At 35.2% G+C, this 13,391-nt stretch overlaps 1 protein-coding gene and 1 non-coding gene across 2 annotated transcripts; one reads left to right on the forward strand and one right to left on the reverse strand.

The window, feature by feature from the left end:
• Positions 1-4,165: 4,165 nt before the first annotated feature.
• trnar-ccu (transfer RNA arginine (anticodon CCU)) lies at positions 4,166-4,238 on the reverse strand. The gene has a single exon. It is a non-coding gene; the product is annotated as a tRNA-Arg (tRNA).
• Positions 4,239-11,475: 7,237 nt separating this feature from the next.
• LOC136083266 (testis-specific gene A8 protein-like) lies at positions 11,476-13,051 on the forward strand. Its single transcript, XM_065802666.1, has 2 exons — positions 11,476-11,544; positions 12,755-13,051. Exons 1-2 carry the CDS (start codon positions 11,476-11,478, stop codon positions 13,049-13,051), a joined length of 366 nt encoding a protein of 121 aa, XP_065658738.1.
• Positions 13,052-13,391: the final 340 nt, after the last annotated feature.

A 13,391-nucleotide genomic window follows, 5' to 3' on the forward strand; every position in this document is an offset into this window, starting at 1 on the left:
TCATATAGTGTTTTATGAGCTTAAGTTAACTGAAACTTCTCTCACACGTAGCAACTGTGACTGGTATGGTGAGGAAGATGCGAATAGCAATTGTTGTGTTGGGATAAGCATCAGTCAAAGAATATTTATGAATGAGCTGCAAAATGTCGATCGGGCTAGATTTTTCAAAGTTGTCCATCATTGCGGCAGCTTGATATTTAAAGCTTGCCACTTCTGACTGGAAATCGGAAGAATCTAAACCTCCCTTGTCAATTTGAGATAAATTTGCAGCTTTTTTCTTGAGTTCATCCACTGAACTTTTAGAGAGTGAATGCAAACTGAGGTAGCCAAAATCAGAGGATACAGCAGACATCAGCCTCAAACCGCCACTCTATTTGTGTAATAATGCTGTCAAACACAAAGTTGCACTGAGATCTGAATTCTGTTTCTGCTGTGAGAAGGTGAGAGTCATCTTCAGCTTCATAAAGTGCTATTCGCTTCACTTTGAGCTTCCTCTTAATTGGAAAGCCACCATCAATTCCGCTCTGGTTAGCTTTTTCTGTGGCATCTTTATTAATATTGTCCACCCCAACATCTCAAAAATTCTGAATGAAAGCCTTCAACCATTTCATTTTTTTTACGGCAATGTCAATTGAAATGGTTTTTGACTGAAGCAGTTTGTTTTCCCGGTCAATTAGAGAAAGAATTTGACACCAGAAATCCAACAAACACAAAAAACTGAAATCAGTATGAATGAGAAGTTCTTTTGCACTGCTAACTGTGACAGCATTTGTCATGGGATTGTGGATAGATAATGGATTCCAAAACTTGAAGAACATCTTTGATTTGTCTGTGCAATGGTGTAATTGCTTCTTTTTTGGTAGACCATCTTGTGTCACTATTTCCCTTTAATGAGATGGTCAACGTTTTCATCAGTTTTTCCCATCTTGACGTGAAGCTTGAAAAAAAGTTAAAGATGGCTTGAACCTTTCCAAAAAACGTAATCATGAGTGGGGAAACCTCAGTAGCATGAACACCAACAAGATTTAAAGTTAGAGCTGCGCATGGAACAAATCTTACTGACTCATTAAGAGAATGGATGTGAGCTTTGACGCCATTGTATTTTCCAGACATATTGGCTCCATTGTCATAGCCTTGGCCCCGGCAATCGGAAATGCTTACACCATCCTACTCCAATTTTTCACTTACCTCTGTTGCAAGACCTTTTCCGGTTTTTTGGAGAGATTCAATGAAGTCCACAAAGCTTTCCTTAATTGTGCAGGTTTCATCACTGATGCGGACATACCTGATAATCTGAGTCATCTGCTCTTAGTGGGAGGTATCTGGAGTTCAGTCAAACAGAACAGAGTAGTATTTAGCTTTTTTGATGTTTGACAAAATTTCTTTCCTGACTTTCTGCCCAAGTAACTCAATTAGCTTATTTTGAATTCAAGGAGAAAAGTAGGATGTTGTGGTTTTTTTTGCTTTAACGGACGCAATGTGTTCAACCACTAAAGGATAATAATGGCTAATCAACTCAATTAAGCTCAGAAAAATGCCACTGTTTTGTTGACCGATGTCTTCTGTTGTTCCCCGAAGGGCGAGATTGTTCTTGGCACAGAAAAAAATTGCATCAACAATCACTTTTAAGATATCTCTCCGCTTTTTCATCTCTCCACTAATAACTCTCTACAGATCAGAATTCAGGGTCTTTCCTTCCTTGAGGTTTTTTTCAAGAGTTTTCCGATCAGAATAGCATCTTTGGTGTTCATTGTTGTTTTCATGCTCAGGAATTCTTGGGTTTAGTTTTTTCCAGTCACAAAAACTTTAGAAATTTCTTAGAAATTGTTGGTTTTTGTTGTTAAAAATAACAAACAGCAAAAACAAAATAAAGAATCTTTTTTATTGCTGTACTGCAGCCAAGTGCGAACAAATTTTTTACCATTGGGATGAATTTTTTCATACCATTTTGAGCTGAAGTGTCGCATTCTGTTGTCAAAATCACACAGCGTGTTTGGGAAAAATTCTCTTCTGTCTTGCTCTGGCCTATGCTCAATCAAAAAGCATCTTGTTTTGTCCGTTATTTTAGGCCATGTTGCTGGATCCCTATGTTGAAAATTTTCTTCCGAGGCCACTGGAATTTCTGAGATTTCTGAGTGAAGTTCATCCTCGTCCATTTCAGCTGGGCCTGAAAGCTAGGCATTTTCATCTTCCCTGGTTGATTCTGAATCAGTTGTGCAAAATTCTTCTTGAATTTGGCTAATGAAAATCTCCTCTTCAATTAATTCCAAATGATGATCTGAACTAAATTAAAGTCAATTATAGGATCTGTTGAATTGTCATTAATTTCAATACAAATATCCTCTGAAATAATTTGTTTCTCCACTGAGTTTGTTACCAACCACTTTTTGAAACAGTTTTGTAGTTTCTCGTCACTTTCACTTTCTCGTCACAAGAGGCGGAATTTTAATTAATTTTCTTATCAACAGTGAAACAGTGACGCCGTGAAAATTGGTTTCATAAACTGATTATTGTTTTTTTAATTTATTAAAGTTTGCGCCCTCCCAATTTTGGCGCCTCAGGCCGCGGTCCGGCCGGCCCCGCCCTTGGTACGGCTCAATATATATATATATATATATATATATATATATATATATATATATATATATATATATATATATATATATATATATATATATCGTACATCCAGATCAAGGATGCCACAAGTCAAAAAGTGTCAAACTGAGAAAATCAGGGTTGAAGATTTAAGTTTTTAATATTTTTTCCAACTAAGAGTGCCATTTGTATCAAGAGTGTCATTTTGTAAACATTAGTTTTAGACTGAGTATTTTGTCACCATGTACAACACATAACAAACTATCAAATGACATTCATAACTCAATATCCATAACTTTTGACTTCTGGCACCCTTGATCTGAGTGTACGATATATATATATATATATATATATATATATATATATATATATATATATATATATACTATATATATATATATATATATATATATATATATATATATATATATATATATATATATATATATATATATATATATATATATATACATATATATATATATATATATATATATATATATATATATATATATATATATATATATATATATATATATATATATATATATTTGTGTAACCACTGTAACTCTTCAAACTAAATCTTTTGACGCATCCCAGCAGTGTTTTGAAAAAACGAAACTAAAAAACAAGCTATTAGAAATTAAAAAAAAAATTGATATATCCCTTCCGGCATTTGATTTTAAAAGTTATGTTCTAAATGTATTTTAAATGTCTTTTAAACGTCTTCTAAACATTCTAACGTAAAGAATGTTAAAAGACGTTTAAAAGACGTTTATAAGACATTTAGAACGTAACTTTCAAAAACAAATGCCCGAAGGGATATCACACTTAATGGCACACTATTACTCTAAGTTTGGCCAAGAATCTTGATATCCACGAAGTGAGACCTAGACTGTGTAATGTGCAGGTTTACCAAGACTATCATCCCTCAAATAAAGTTTAAACACATCATTACTTCTCCATTAACTGAATATGTTGTTAACTGTAAAATCCTAACATTGATTAATACTCGGTTTATTTTAAACATAACTCGGAATTTCAATTGCGATCATCAAATGTTACAAATCTTAAAAATAACGACAAAAAATTTATTAAAAATAATGTAGAGTCCCCTCTTAGATGGCATTAAAATTATTAATAATTTTCATGACGACATTTAGACGCAAGTTCCTTTTGTTTGTTTAACAAAGGCAATCGTGATGAAATTACGTGACATTTCTCCATCAAGCATAAATTACACGATTTGCCTCCAGGTTTGAACCGTTTAGCCTGATCAAAATTTTCCACAAAAGGACAGGTTTTAAACTTTTCTTTTTAATACTCTACACAAATTTAGAAAGTTTGGTGGAATTAGCTTTACTTTTATAAAGAAAGGAATTTTTATGCTTGTAAAAAGTCTTTAAAAGTTTCTTCAATGTGAAAACAAACCCGCAACATAAAGGCACCTATAATATTGGGCTTACAGAAAATTATTTACATATATATATAACTCATACAAATAATATACAAAGTATTTGTATATATATAAATTTATTAAAAGTGCTATGTAAAAAAAACCGGATGAGCTCACCTCCGACGGGACTCGAACCCGCAATCTCCGGCTTAGGAGGCCGACGCCTTATCCATTAGGCCACGGAGGCTCGTGAAGTTAGAAATTAAGTATAACTAAATTTTAATAAATATTAAAAAAAATAAGATTCGCGATTAAAATGCTTATTTGAACCATAAATTTTTTAAATATTTTTAAGTATAAGGAGGGCTAATACCATTTTATTACTTTGTGATAACTGCCTTACTTGGGTTCATTTAAAATCTAATGATCTTGTTTATCTCAATCCTATTGACTCAGCGATGCCGGAAGCACAGTATTTTTTGGTGTTTCAGATATCACGCTTTTATGCATTACGCTAACTATAAACTTAATTATGTTCATGCTTATGCGAAATGAGGAGGCTTTGCAGAAAATGGCAACGATGGAGGTCCGGGGACAAAATTGCCCCAAGGTTTTGGGGTATTTTTGTTTCCGGACCTCCATCTTCACAAGTTCATAAATTTTGTTATAACCATGTAAAAAGTTAACAAAATAAGATATTAAACCCTTTCTTAATACCTTTCTTTATTAAGCCTACGAATTAATTTAAAATTATCGACCCACTTGACCTTAGTAAATTGCCAGGACCAAATAACATACCAAATAAAATTTTAAAAACTACTTATAACAGAAATTTCCAAAATTCTTACAATCATTTTTTAACATCTCCTTCTTGAATGACGTTTACCGAGAAAATCTAAAAACAAATAAATTTATGCCTACATTGTCTTTTGTTTTGTTTAATTCATAGTCAACAAAATTTACATAATGTTGACAAAGAGTGGCACACCAGGCCACTCTGTGATGAAAACAGTTTTACAATTATATCTTAAGTGAAGATGCTGGAGCAAGAAAGTTCATATTTAAAAGTATTTAAGTTCTTTGAGTCCACTGCTTTTTGGCTTAAGGCATTCCATGGTTTAACTACACGATTGGTGATGAAGTTGTTTCTTTCAACGCAATTTCTAACAAATTGTGCCTTCAATTGTTTTGTGTGTCCACGCGGACGAAGGCTGTACTTTGAGACCTCGATGTTTGGTACCACATAATACCACATGCAGACAATAGTAAATTGATGCAGACAATAGTAAATTGGTTGAAATTGAGGGATCTGGAAGTTGACTTTGTTGATTTTATTCGTAATTTTGTATTGCTCAATTAGGTCTCCTCTTTCACGTCGTTCGGTTAGTGTTGCTAGGTTAAGGCTTGCTAGTCTCTGAGTATACGGCAGATGTTTTAAAGTGGCAATATGTTTTGTGGCTCGGCGTTGAACTTGCTTGAGCTTAGCTATGTCTTGAGCTAGAAATGGTGACCAGGCTTGTACTGCAAATTCAAGGTGTGGGCGCACGTATGAAGTGTACAGTGTGCGCCATAATGCTGAACCTTGACCTCTAAAAGCCCTCTTGAGCCTGCCAAGCATTCGAGTGCCAGCTGATGCAGCCGTGAAGACTTGTTTTTTATTTTTCAAGTTGTTAGTCATAACAACGCCTAGGTCTTGTTCAGATGATGTACATGATAGCTGGTGTGGTTGGCCTACTAGATTGTTCATTGTATAAGTTGCAGTTGATATTTTGGTTTTGCTGCGCCCAGTGTGCATGACTTTGCACTTATCAACATTAAAAGACATGAGCCAGGTGTGCGACCACTTAACAGCTTTGTTGATGTCGGCTTGGAGTTTTATGATGTCATGATTCGATTCGATGACTCCAATTATTTTACAGTCATCTGCATACATTTTAAAGTGGTGTTGTATTTCTTCTGGCAGATCGTTAATGTAGATAAGAAAAAGGAGTGATCCAAGAACAGATCCTTGTGGCACACCACTAGAGACTGTTTTCCAATCGGATTTATTGTTTCTAATGGTTACGCGATGTTGGCGTTCAGTCAGCCAGCTCTCGACCCATTTGTACAAGTTGTCGGACACTCCGTAAGATTTCAGCTTGTGTAGCAGGCGTCGATGCGGAACTTTGTCAAATGCATTTGCAAAGTCTGTAAATATGATATCGGTTGGGTAACCTTTGCGGGCAGCTTCGGTCAGGATGTCGTAAATCAAGTAGGTTTGTGACGCAACCTTTCCCTTTCGGAACCCGTGTTGAGCAAAGCTGATGAGTTTATTTTTGTTCAAGTGGTCAGTTACATGTCTGTGTACAATAGGGTGGGGCAAATTTTGGTTGCTTCATGCAGACAATAGTAAATTGCTGTTTTTAATTTTTAGTACCATGTCTAGGAGTTGCAACTTTGAACGAAATATTGCAAAATATTTACCATAGCACAATATTATGTTTTGTATTATTCGTGATTCTGAATGGCTAATTAATGACTTGTATATATTGAAACCTGTAGGTAGTAATAATTAATGTTAGTTTAGATATCATTTGTTTTGTAGATGTTGAAAACTTGGATCTAATTTGTGTTACAACTTGGCAGTAGCAAGTTAGATATGGCTAGCTGTAGCACAAGAAGTACAAGTTGACACTCAGTGTTCGGTTTTCCAAAGGAACTGAAAAAAAATATGCTACCGACATGTGAAGACGTTTTCTGTGCATATTGTTTTCACCAGAAACAGCAGTGCCAATCTGTTAATGACATTGTGAGAACTGTCGCGACAGACTTGATTGATAACATAGCTAGCATACCTACGATTGCGTTCGATAGCGTAATGAAAAAGGTGAAACGGCTAATTGACAAAGCGAATGATCTACGAAAATATCCTGATGCAAAGCAAACTTCTGAGACATATCAAAAGATATTGTCAAGTTTCAGCAATTTGTTTGACATTTTTCCATGTAAGTGCGTTAGTGCTAGAATTGCAAATAGAGCAGATTGTAAATGTCCAGTCGACAGAAAGGTTCCTCTTATTGAGTGGAATTTCTGGGTTGACCAAAATACTACCAGAAATATGGTGATTGGAAATATCGATCCAGTGGTGACAGGTAAACTGCAGAAGTCAGACGAAAGAAAAAGGAAAGCGGCAATGTTCCTAGAGAAAACGAAATTGAAAATCGTTGAATGCAGTTCTACTTTTCAAGATTTTGATAATGTTGATATGAAAAAGAGTTCAGAAAGTCTTTTCCATATCAACATATCACTGGTCTCCTAGTCTGTTATATCATTCAGATATAACAGACTAGAAGACCGGTGATAGTGATGGCAGCAGATGTGCACAAAACAGAAATCATTATCCAGAACTGTGTAAAGCTATTGATCGCTTTAAAAGTAGAAATCGAGATGTCTGTTTAATTGTGAATTCTGTCTTGAAAGACCTAGGATTTCTTTTCCCTGAAAATGCTATACATTACAGCAAACTACGCCGTCAAAGATCTGCATATCGGAAGAAGTCAGTTGTGAGTCATGCAAAGGAAAATCAAGAAATTGTTTGTCTTGGTTTTGATGGTAAGATTGATGTTACTCTTACACGTATAGGATCGACTCGACGTAAGTTAAAAGAAGAACATTTTGCTTTGGTTTCATTCCCAAACCGATGTCAAACATGTTGTTCCAGCATCAGGCAGATCTGACGACATCTCAAAAAAAATTTTATTGGTTGATGATGGAATTTGATCCTCAACATAAACCTATAATTGTTTTCTCTCCTGTATCAGGTTGCGTTGCTGAGGTTGATGAGACCGTAATGAGTGACCTGAGTACAGATAATGTGTTCTTGCTTAAAATATGCCTGTTAATTCAACGTGGTTACAACGCTAGTAATAATTACATTGGCTATTTGCAAACTGCTCAACCTGGTGCAGTCAGTCATGGCAGATGGCTAACTAAAGCCAACCGTTTGTTGAGGTTGTATGTTTGCGAACAATATCCTTCCCATAATCTTCGACGTATTGTTTCATTCATACTGAGCTTCTATGCGCCGTCATGGTTTCATATCAAATCTCATCTGACATGCCAAGATCGTGCCAAAAATCTCTTCTTCATGTTTTCGCTTTACCAGAAACTTGACAAGCCTGATCAGAAGATTGTTGCGCCAGTTTTACAAAACAACAGCTACTTTTGCCATCCGGAAAACATCTTGGTGGCAGCTGTTGGTGATGATGATGGAAATATCAGGAAATTCGCTTGTGAAAAAATTCTGCATGCTCGTAGTGAACATTCCGATGATAGAATTCGTTGTTTTGACAAAAGCTTGATCAAAATTAACTTCACGTGCAGGTCATACTTAGACATGATCGACTGGAACAAGGTCATCTTTGCTTCACCTCCACTTCTGGATGACATCACGTCAGAAACAATTGTTAGTCATTCAAAAGTTATTCTACCTAATTTTCCATGCCACTTGCAAGATGTTGAGAGAAATAACAAAGATATATCGGCGGTCTGCGGTAAAGTTTACGTACACGATTCACGCCATGGTGTTATCATTCAAATGAAGAAATCGAGAATAGACTTGCCTAGTTTAGAAACTAAAGCTGATTTCCTACCATAAGTAAGACACTTATACTTAACATTTGTATGGTTGATATTTGTAATGCATGCCATGTTGGTTACTTGCTTTATTTTCTTACGAAGATGTGGAATTAGAGGCGAAAACCTATAGGCTCAAAAATACGATAATTTGCAGACTAAGTTGCTAGAAAACGATGATGTATATTAAAAATCAGTTTTTTGAGTAATATTAACTTTCATATAAAGCACTGATTTTCATTTATCTCAGACCCTAATTAAAAAATTTGTTATCTTTTGCCCCACCCTAGTGTACAAGGCTTTCCATGACCCCGCAAGGAACAGAAGTACGTGAGATAGGTCGATAGTTTAAGGGGTTCGACTTGCAGCCTTTTTTGAAGATGGGAGTTATTTCAGCTTTCTTCCATTGAAACGGTACTTTGCCAGCTTTAGGCGATTCAGAGAATATAATTGTTAGTGGGGTAGCAAAGCCTGCAGCACAGTATTTCAGAACGCGAGGGTGAATGCCGTCAAAGCCCATTGATTTGGTTTTCTTCATGTCTGAAAGTTTTTCTTTAACGGATTCGTATGATGCGAGTGTGGTCGGTTGTTGTATGCTTGTGGAACAAAGGTTGAATGCTGGAAGAGGTCCTAGCGGCTTGATTTCGAAAACTGATTGAAAATAATCGTTAAGTGTGTTGCATATTACTGTAGGACCTGTTGTAGTTTGATTGTTAGTTATTTCAAGTTGACGGATGCGGTCGTGTCTCGTGTATCTTGTTTGCTTTTGACGTATAAGTGGATGATTTTTGGGTCACGTCTGCTGTTATTTACCAGTTCCTCTTCGTAAGCAAGAACAGCTGATTTGACTAGTCTTTTCACTACTTTGCTTGCATTTTTATGCTGTTCACGTTGAGTTGGCTTGTTTGTTCGGCTAGCAGCGATAAATTTGCCCCAGAGTTCGCTTTTCAGTTTGACAGCGTTTGCAAGATCTTTGGTCATCCATATTTTGTGCTTGTTAGTGTAAGAAGTAGTCGTTGACGGGACGTGTAACGAGGTTGCTTCGTTTTATTTGTCGATAAATGTTTGATATTTTTCAGAAATTGTTAAACCTTCGAAAGCTGAATGCCAGCCAAATGTTTCAATACGCGTAGAGATAAGGTTGTAGTCAGCTTTGCACCAGATGAGACGTTTCTTATAGAGGTTAGAGGAGTCGTTTGTTTCGGGTTCTCTAATTTTTAGGTCAGAGAGAGCTATATTTCCCTCGATAAAACAGTGTGACTGACCTTTGGCTGTGAAGCCGAGAGGACTAGCTTCTTTTATTTCAATTGATCGGTCTGGTTTGTTGGTCAGGATCAAGTATAGTGTATTTTTTGGAGGTTCCTCACGAGTACTGCGATAGGTTGGAAAGGTTATTAGCTAATTCAGATGATTTTTATCGAGACAGTCTTGAAATTTACAATCTGTCGGCCAATCGTTTTGTACATATGCAACAGTCGCAATACCACCTCCTACGTCGACATGTGAGTACACAGTATTGTTGAAATTGAAGTCGCCGTACGCGAGTAAGGTTAAGCAGCCAATTGAATTGTATTTTTCAGATGCAGTGCTTATTGAACTTATTATTTCATCGAGCGTTGAGTCGTTTAGATCATGAGGGCGGTAGAGACAGCCTGGTAGAATCGATTCGTTGTGAAACTTTAGTTTAATTCAGACTTGTTCAATGGAGGTGCGGTTGAGTTGGTCAATTTTGGTGTAAGAACAATTGAGGTTTTCTTTTGTGTAGATGGCGACTCCTCCTCCTTTTCTGAATCAGTTTTTATTGAACAGTTGGTACCCTACCAATTTTGTGTCAGATGTGTCTGTGAACCAAGTCTCGGTAATCAAAATTATGTGTGGTTGAAGTAAGGGGTCTATTGAGGTGATTTTAGCTCTAAGTTCGTCGATTTTCTGACCATTAAGCGAGCAAGTGTTATTATTTCAGTAGATGAGTTGTTCTGGCTTCTCGTTTGGTTGTGTTGGTTGTTTTAATTTTGGTTTTGGGCTTATTGGAAGAGGTTTTCTATTGTTCTTATATGATGTTGAGTTCGTCGGCCGTTTATTGTTTATTGAGTTTGGTACAGGAGTGTGCTAGATATTTACGTGTTGTTTGTTGTTGAGTGCTTGGTCTTTTATTGGTGTGGTCAGTTGGAGACGTTGGTTGATTAGTGGCTATCTGGTTTTAGTTATTTCTTTGATCTTGTTACTTCGTATTACGAACAATGTTGTTGATGTTGCAGGTAGAGATGCGTTTTGTTTTTTGTATTCAGTGCGTAGTTGCCATGCAAAGTTCTTTTCGACTGCTATTAAGTCAGGGTTGATAAAGAGTGTGGTATATTTGACTCGGTTCGCTGCGACTCGGAAGAACAGACTGGACAGTTTTAGTACGTAATTACGGTTGCTTTCGCTAGGAAGTGTGATAACTAGCGGTCTTGTTTTGATTGGTTTACCCACAGATTCACGAGGAGTAAGGCGGAAATATTTAAAACTGATTCATAACAATTACAGACAACATCCTACTCGCAAATATAAAATACTTGAAACACTCACATGGAATAAAATATTGAAGTTTAATCGCTTATATGACCTCTTTAACACATATAAGGTTCTTGTGAGGATTTCAAACAATATACTCAACACCATTTTTATTACTAAATTTGACTAAAAACATCATACCGTAAGGCATTAGAGAAAAATTGCACTCTTGGTTTAGATTGTTTCTTACAAATTGAAAATAATATGTATCTGTTAATGGAGCAAATTCAAAGCTAAATAATGTACTGGTTGCTCGGGGATCTTGGCCAGGGGCGGATCCAACATTTTTTGGTCTTCGAGATATCTAACTTCCAGACATGGAGCTAACTCCAAACATTTATATGTTTATACTTATGTCAAGTAAAGATGCTTTACAAAAAATTGCGGTGATAGGAGCCTGGGAACAAAAAAGCCCAAAAAATTTTCACCCCCTGCCCCAAACGTGAGAGCAACAAAGTTGATGAAATATTCTATGTGCTATTTTCAACTAGACTTATATTCATCGAGAAATTTTATAAATTCATAATATAATTTCTCAGCGTTCAAAAATTATGACCATATAAAATTTGAAACCCCCTCAAACTGAAGGGGGTTTAAACTTTATATGGTCATAATTTTTGAACGCTAAAATATTTTACATAAGTATAAACATATACATGTTTAGAGTTTGCTCTATATCTGGAAGTTAGCTATCTCATAGACCAAAAAGTGCTGGATCCGCCCTTGATCTTGGCCCACTACTCTTATTTATATTAATGATTTATCTGAAGCCTTAAAATTTTGCAGAGGACAAGTTTTTTTTACTGAAGCGATTCCGTTAATAAAAATGAAAACTTGTCAACCTTAAAAAAAACTCATATAGCCTTGCGACTTTGGTTCAAAATTCCTCAATAGTAAAACGTTTATGGGTTCTTCATAAAAAAGTCATTAGAATAATTAAATATCTACCATGCAATTTGAATACAGCTATTATATAAACTTTAAGCAACTAAAAATTAGAGCCATATTTAATATATTAAAAATTGAAAAGTGCTTTTTTATACACAGATACCTGAATCATACAGTATATTATTTACGATTTTTATTTACGCAAACTAAACCTATGTACTAAATCTATATTTCTAGCAAATATATTGTTGCTATTGTTGTTGTCGTTTTATTTATTTGATTTTAACAAATTTGTCAAAACCAATAATATTCTACAGCTTTTTAAAGTAAACAAAACTCTGTTATTGAGAAAAAGTGCCACATTTTCAATAAATGATATCAACCAAAATGTTTCTTAAACAAAGCTTTTGTCTGTTTACAATAAAATAATAGTACAATAACTAATTTCGGTTTTTTAAAACAAAAAATAAAACAGTTTTGAAGTTCTTTAGATATTATATTACATTACAAAGATATTATATACTATAACAAACAAAACAAAAGGAATTTTTTTAAAAACTTAAAATTTCTAAAAACATCAAAACGCATAAAGAAGTTTGTTGAGCATGTGTAATGATAGAGATACTTATGTTATTAATGCGCTCAGTTAATTAGTACTAATACGCTGCGAATAGTCTGAAAAAAATTATAGTCTGAAACTTAATAAAGAAAAAAACTGCTGCTACTCTAGAAGATGCTGCAATTCCAAATGGTGCTGCTACTCCAGAAGGTGCTGCTATTCCAGAATGTGCTGCTACTCCAGAAGGTGCTGCTACTCCAGAAGGTGCTGCTACTCCAGAATGTGCTGCTACTCCAGAAGGTGCTGCTACTCCAGAAGGTGCTGCTACTACAGAAGGTGCTGCTACTCCAGAAGGTGCTGCTACTCCAGAAGGTGCTGCTACTCCAGAAGGTGTTGCTACTCCAGAATGTGCTGCTATAAAGGGAAAAAATAGTTATAACTTTTAAAGTAGCTGAAAAAATTTTAACAATTCAAAGTCTTATTTATTCTATATTTGTTTATTTTCTATATTTATTTAATTGTTATAAATATATATGATTAGATTAACAAAATTAAAAATGTATTGTCTTAAGAGACGGCTCTAACCCTTGCAAAAAAAACGCCGATGACAGCGCACTAAACCATTAAGCTATTGAAGTTATGCATTTAAGAGAAAAACAAACCATTTTATAAATCTCTTATAAGCTCTTCATATACGAAAATGGTGCATATGTTTTTTTGCTTTTAAAGTAATTTTTTTAAATAAATTATTTTTCTTCCGTTAACAAAATAATATTGAAGTAAGGA

This window comes from Hydra vulgaris, chromosome 08 (assembly GCF_038396675.1).
Source record: "Hydra vulgaris chromosome 08, alternate assembly HydraT2T_AEP".
In the NCBI taxonomy this organism is placed as follows: Eukaryota; Metazoa; Cnidaria; class Hydrozoa; order Anthoathecata; family Hydridae; genus Hydra; species Hydra vulgaris.

Coding starts and splice junctions, on each gene's coding strand:
- LOC136083266 (XM_065802666.1), top strand. CDS start 11,476: ATGGAGCTAACTCCAAACATTTATATGTTTATACTTATGTCAAGTAAA. Junction 11,545..12,754: donor ATGCTTTACAAAAAATTGCG/GTGATAGGAGCC, acceptor AACTTAATAAAG/AAAAAAACTGCTGCTACTCT.